We start from the raw sequence: 6010 nt of genomic DNA on the forward strand, positions 1-6010 counted from the left end.
CAGGCTGGAATGAAGGTTCTAGACTGGTCTCCCCAAAGTCCTGACTGGAACCATCCAGAACCTGTGGACTGATGAAGAAACAAGTCTGAGTCAGAAAGACGACAAGTTTAGTTGAACTGCAGCGATTCTGTCCAGAGGAGTCAGAGATGGACCAGAAGCTGGTGGACGGAGACCAGAAGAACCTGACTGCGAAGAAAAAGACTTAATTTAATCGCATTAACATTTCTGTATGTATATTTGTGACCCAGTCAAGGTCAGCAGGGCCATCTTTCTCTCCGTCAAGTGCGTTCCCTTGACTGTAGCTTTACTAGATAGTCAGTAGGTACCGTAGGAACCCAGTCATCCATTCAGGCCATCAGTAATTAGAAGACCAGGCGCTTGGCTACCTTAAAAAAGTCCTATTTCCACAAGACCATTAACAAATCAATTAACAAACCTAAATACGTCATTTTTGTGACAAAGATTTGTGTGTTTCAATGATTCCATCATAGAAAACTCTGAGTTATAGGAGTCATTAGAAACTCAAGACTGTCAAGATAAACATGGACTTTACAAAGAAACTGTTGTTCAAGCTGTAAATACACAGTACTGCAGTTCTGCTCTTCTGAAATACTGCTAAGTAGTGTTTACTGTAAAACTGCTGACAGTATTTTATTTCTATATCTTTTTTCTGTTACGTTTTCTAGGTTTTGCTGATGTTTAATGTTTAATCTGTAAAATGTTACTAGAATGACATCATAACACTGTTATTGGACAAATGTAACCAATCAGGACGATGATATAAAGAACATGAAACGTGTCACCTGAGTCCTTTTTTAAAAGATGTTCAGTGGTCAGTGTAACGTTGTGAATGTTTGCTGGGTGCAGTTTAGGTTGTGTGCAGCAGAGGGCGCTGTGGCTGCTTCATCAGAGTCAACAGCTTCTATCAGAAGAAGTTCTGCTGCTTCCCCTTTTTCTGCTCAATGTGACAACAACAACTTCAGCAAATACTTTTTCTGGTCTAATAATTTAATTTTATTCTTACACTTTATTACTTCAGTCCTTTTGTTTAATGAAATTAATCAGCAGCTGAAGTTGGTCACCCTGTCAGCAGAAGAACACCAGAACCAGCAGAAGGTGACCACGTTGGACCCGTTTGGCTTTGAAGAGAGAATTCCAACAGTCAGAAACAAAGCGCAGGAAATGTGATCAAACTAATCAATAAACTAAAATCAGTCTTTTTAAAGTACAGAGAACAAATACGACCCAACAAGAAATTCACAAATTAAATAATCATCAGAATATAAAAGAAGAACTTTAAGATGAAGGACGTGACTGAAGAGATTCGGAAGGGTTTAGGCTCTGTGTGTGTGTGTGTGTGTGTCTGTGTGTGTGTGTGTGTCTGTGTTTGTGTGTCTGTGTCTGTGTGTCTGTCTGTGTGTGTGTGTTTGTGTGTCTGTGTGTGTGTNAACCCAGTCCTCACAGTTTAACTAACCCTAACCCAGTCCTCACAGTTTAACTAACCCTAACCCAGTCCTCACAGTTTAACTAACCCTAACCCAGTTGTCTGTGGGTTTGGGTCGAACCCAGCAGAAACACTCATTTAAGTCTTAATGGAGGATTTAATGGCGTTTGTTCGTTTCCAACCTGTCATTATTTCATGTTTGTGAGGTTCAAGCCTCAAACTATCTCACCAGCTTTTAATCGTGATTACATGGGGTTCCTTAAAGAACTTTTTGCCAAAGTTGAAACTGAAAATCCTTGACTTGAATTCTTGACTGAAGCAGCACCGTGTGTTTGGGCCGGTCGTGTGTTTTAGCCAAAGCTCTGGTGCAGAGAGATGAACTTTGAGGCGGGACTGTTTTGCAGCATTTCCACTGAAGAAGATTAAAGGCTGAATGTGAGACTAAACATGGAGGAACGTTTGTGAGTGAGCACAGCTCTGGTCTTTGATGTGGTTTCATCCAGGCTCAGACCTGCTCAGAACTTCATTTATCCAGCTCAGTGTCAGGAGGCTGATGTGGCTCTGCAGGGTTTTTATGACATGTTCATGTTTTACGTCCTGAGTTCCGAACCCGAAGCCGAACCCGGACACAACATGCTGTGTTCGTCCTCACTCTTCCCGCTGCCTGCTATGACTTTTATTCAGCTTTGGAGCATTACGATGCCCAACAGAGCAGACAAAAGTTCACTGTCAGCTTTAAATTTTCCCTTAAAAAAAAAACCCCAACAGCAGTTCAACAAATGACGGGTCTCTAAGCAGGGCGACCAAACACAGGAGAAACAAAGCAAACAGAAACCGCTGAACTGCAGGGTCCTCACAATGCTCTTCACAACGATTTACATCAGCAGATGTACAAAATGAACAGATCAGTTTTTAACCAAATCTTCACCCAAACTCTCTGAATGTCTGTTCTTCAGTGAACTTTCACAACGTTACAGAGATATGAAGAGACAGCTCATGGCTGAGAAATGTGTGTCATCCACTGGTCCAATCCAGAGCATTAATAATCCAGACTGATGATGTGTTTCCGTAGCCTGTAACTGCGACCCTCTGGGCTCCCTGAACGGAGGAATCTGTGACCGGACCACAGACGTCCGAGTCGGTCTGATCGCAGGTCAGTGTCGCTGCAAAGTCAACGTGGAGGGAGAACGTTGTGAACGCTGCAAACAGGCGCATTACGGGCTGAACGACGAACCAGAAGGCTGCAAAGGTACGGAACGAAACACAACACCCCCACAACATCAGACACAACACCTACAAGACAACAACAACAACGTTTTAAACTGAGGCGATGCTGATGGGAATGACTACATATAAACATGTCTAGTGTCTGGTACAGTGTGTATGGGGGGAGGGTGGATGGGAAGTGCTGCTTAATCTGGGGCGATGTAACATCGGAGGTTTGCTACATGTAGACGAAGGGGACAGTTTCCATCTCAGGTTGCAATTTGTCCAAACTTACTGTGAATCTCCAAAATTCCTGTTTTTATGGAGCTACGCTGCACTTGGGCTTGATGGAGGCAGTCGAAGGTTTTAGGGGATATGCTCGATATGGCCAGTGGGTGCTGTGCCTATGGAGAAGGACTGGGTTGAATGGTGTTCTGGGGAGATGTCAGAGGTGCAAAGAATTTGACATAAATGTTTTCTGGTTGGCATTTTACAGATTCAGGTGAGGAACGGTGGGTCTTAAGGGAGGCATTTGCAGTTTATCTGGAATGGACAAATCTGGTCAGTGGCTCGAATGAGAGGAGTCAAGTCAGATCATGTAGTTTGGAAATGGTGCTCCAAGTTGGTCGATTTTACATCTGACAGACTTGGATGGAGCAACAGGTTCTATGTGGATGAAGCTGGAGCAATTTCAGAGTACTTTAGGAACAAGAACATTGATTCAGTGAATGAAACCACAGGAGGTCATTAGTGGCATTACATGCCCCGAGCTTCACATCTCTGATCTACAGTTTCTGTTCTCACCGACCCCCAGAATACTCACATTTATTGATCTGTTCTATTGCTGCTCTCCATCTGCTAATGTGGTCATTATGGACGTCTTTATAAGCAGTGTAAATACCATTTCTAAAATGTGATTAAATCTGACGTGGAGAAGACGTCCATAGCGACCAGTTGGACTACAATTAGCCTTTACATAGAGGTCCTGTGGACGTCAGTACTAGACGTTCGGTACACATCGGAAAAAGACGTCTTTTGGCGTTACAGTCTGCACCTGCCTGTGACCAACACTGGACGTTCAAAAACGACTAAGAAAAGACTTCACTGCGCAGTGGGCTTGGTAGAGTACCTCAGGGAAATAGTTGTTCTTGAAACAGCACAACACCGACAGAGACAGTAGCACACCGGTAAAGAAAAAGAAGCAGTCGAGAAGGAAACGGGAAACAAACTGTTCGATAGGACAGCAGCACGCTGTGATAGTAGCAATAATACGACTGACACTGTGAGTTGGAGATGAGCTTGATGTGAGGTCACAGACATGTCTTGTTGTGTGGCTGGAGGCCAAGGAGTGAGCGTCACAAAGAGCAGGTGACTTTAGAGGGAAATCGTAGCCGTGTTCTGTCTGAAGGAGAATCGTTGTCAAATAGATCATCGCCTGAGTTGAACAGATTGATTAGCAGTTCAGAATGAAGTTGACTCTTTGCTTTCTGAAGGCGCATTGGTCTGTTTCAGGCTGAATGTGATCGAATGTTGAACGAGATGAAATGTGCTGGATGGGTTATCCAGGTACAGGTGTGGCTGATCTCAAACCTTACATCACTGGTCCACTCCATTTATGACACAGTAGATTGTTGTTGTGCTCAATGTGTGTTGTTGTTGTTGTGTGTCTCTGCAGCGTGCACCTGCAGCCCTCTGGGAACAGTTCCTGGAGGAAACCCCTGCGACAGTGAAACCGGAGTTTGTTTCTGTAAACGTCTGGTGACTGGACGAGACTGCGACCAGTGTGTGGTGAGAAACCGCATCCAGTGTGTTTACTGACACCCAACCAGTTAGCTCCCAGTCCTCTGTGTTGAACTGGTCAGACTGGGACCAGTGTGTGGTGAGAGAGTTGCCTTTAAACACTGGAGACTCTACCCACAGCCGGTTGTGGATAACTTCCTGTCACAGTGTGACATGACAGAAACAAGGAGGTCAGGACAGCTGACGTCTGCTCTTTGTGTGTCTGTGTGTGTTTCCAGTCTGAACACTGGGGTCTCAGTAACGACATGGACGGCTGCAGGTCATGTGACTGTGACGTGGGAGGAGCCTTCAACAACCAGTGAGTTCAGATCCCTCAAATGTGTGTTTGTATCAGGTGTGTGTTCTGCAGGTGCTCTCCAGGTGTTCTGCAGGAGTTTGGTCAATCTGCTCTCATCAGCCTCTGTGGTTGTTACATAAAGAGAGAAGTTCTACATCTACATCTTTTCAGGACTATTCCATAAGGAACAGACCACCGCGGACCACCTCCATGTTTTTACCTCTTGGAACTGCTCCAACCTGACGGAGAATGTTCGGTCTGACTTGTTCAACATTCACTGAATGTTTACTGAACTTATACTGAGTCAGCTCCAAACTAGCTGACAGTAAAGATATAGTCAACATGCACATGTCCTGCTCTGAAACTAAGAAATGCCCTGAACACGCTGATATGATACAGATTAGGATTTTATAGTGAAATCAAATCCAGCTGCGATAGACTCACCTGTGGATGACCACTGTGTGCAGCTCACCTGTCTCTTCTTTAACCAGGTCGGGTTAATTGACAACCGGTTGTCATTCCAGTGACGACCTGCCAAGAGGCAGCATAAGAGTGAGACACCAAACAGTGAGGACATGAAGAGGGCAACAACAGAAACAGACCGAGACTGTCTGAGGTGAACAGCAGACCACAGTGTGACCTGCTGCACACATTTAATAAACTAGAAGTTGTTCTCTCAGATGTTTCTGGACCAACAGCCGACTGACACACAACAGTCACGTCGTGCTGCTTTCAGGTGCACTCAGACACTGAAGTTGCCTTCACTGGAACTAGGACATTAGGCCTTCAGTCAGTAACTTGACTGTTAGATCTGTGGTGGCCACGAAGCGGTCAGGAAGCCTTCCTTTGTTTATTCTGTTTCACTCTGTGGTTTGGTCCTCCTGTCTGTCACTGTTTGCTGAGTTACTTGTTCTTTTGTTCCTCTGTGGGTTTTTTTTATGTCACTTTTATTCCCTTCTTCATGTGTTTGTCATGTCCTCTCGCTGTCTGCAGGTGTGACCAGGTGAGCGGTCAGTGTGTCTGCAGAGATCATATGTTCGGTCGCCGCTGTGATCAGGTGGAGTCCGGATTCTACTTCATCGCTCTGGATCACTACACCTATGAGGCAGAGGACGCCAAGTTTGGGCCTGTGAGTCACCTTTCAGCTTTGACCTCTGATCACCTGGATGTGTTTCTACCTGCACACTGCTTCAGATGGTTTTAGAGTCCACAGATGGTTGATGAATGTCCCGGCATCTATTTCAAGTGTCCTGCTGCTTTATAACTGCACGATGTAATGTCCA

At 44.9% G+C, this 6010-nt stretch overlaps 1 protein-coding gene across 1 annotated transcript in view; it reads left to right on the plus strand.

Moving 5' to 3' along the window:
* Positions 1 to 6010, plus strand: part of lamb1a (laminin, beta 1a) — a 33745-nt gene that overhangs the window by 6914 nt on the left and 20821 nt on the right. The window contains exons 8-11 of the mRNA XM_008294392.1: positions 2517 to 2693; positions 4326 to 4438; positions 4669 to 4748; positions 5721 to 5856. Of these exons, the coding sequence (XP_008292614.1) occupies positions 2517 to 2693; positions 4326 to 4438; positions 4669 to 4748; positions 5721 to 5856 (506 nt within the window). The remainder of the gene's footprint in view (positions 1 to 2516; positions 2694 to 4325; positions 4439 to 4668; positions 4749 to 5720; positions 5857 to 6010) is intronic.

Source organism: Stegastes partitus, unplaced genomic scaffold (assembly GCF_000690725.1).
Source record: "Stegastes partitus isolate 25-593 unplaced genomic scaffold, Stegastes_partitus-1.0.2 Scaffold958, whole genome shotgun sequence".
Classification (NCBI taxonomy): Eukaryota; Metazoa; Chordata; class Actinopteri; family Pomacentridae; genus Stegastes; species Stegastes partitus.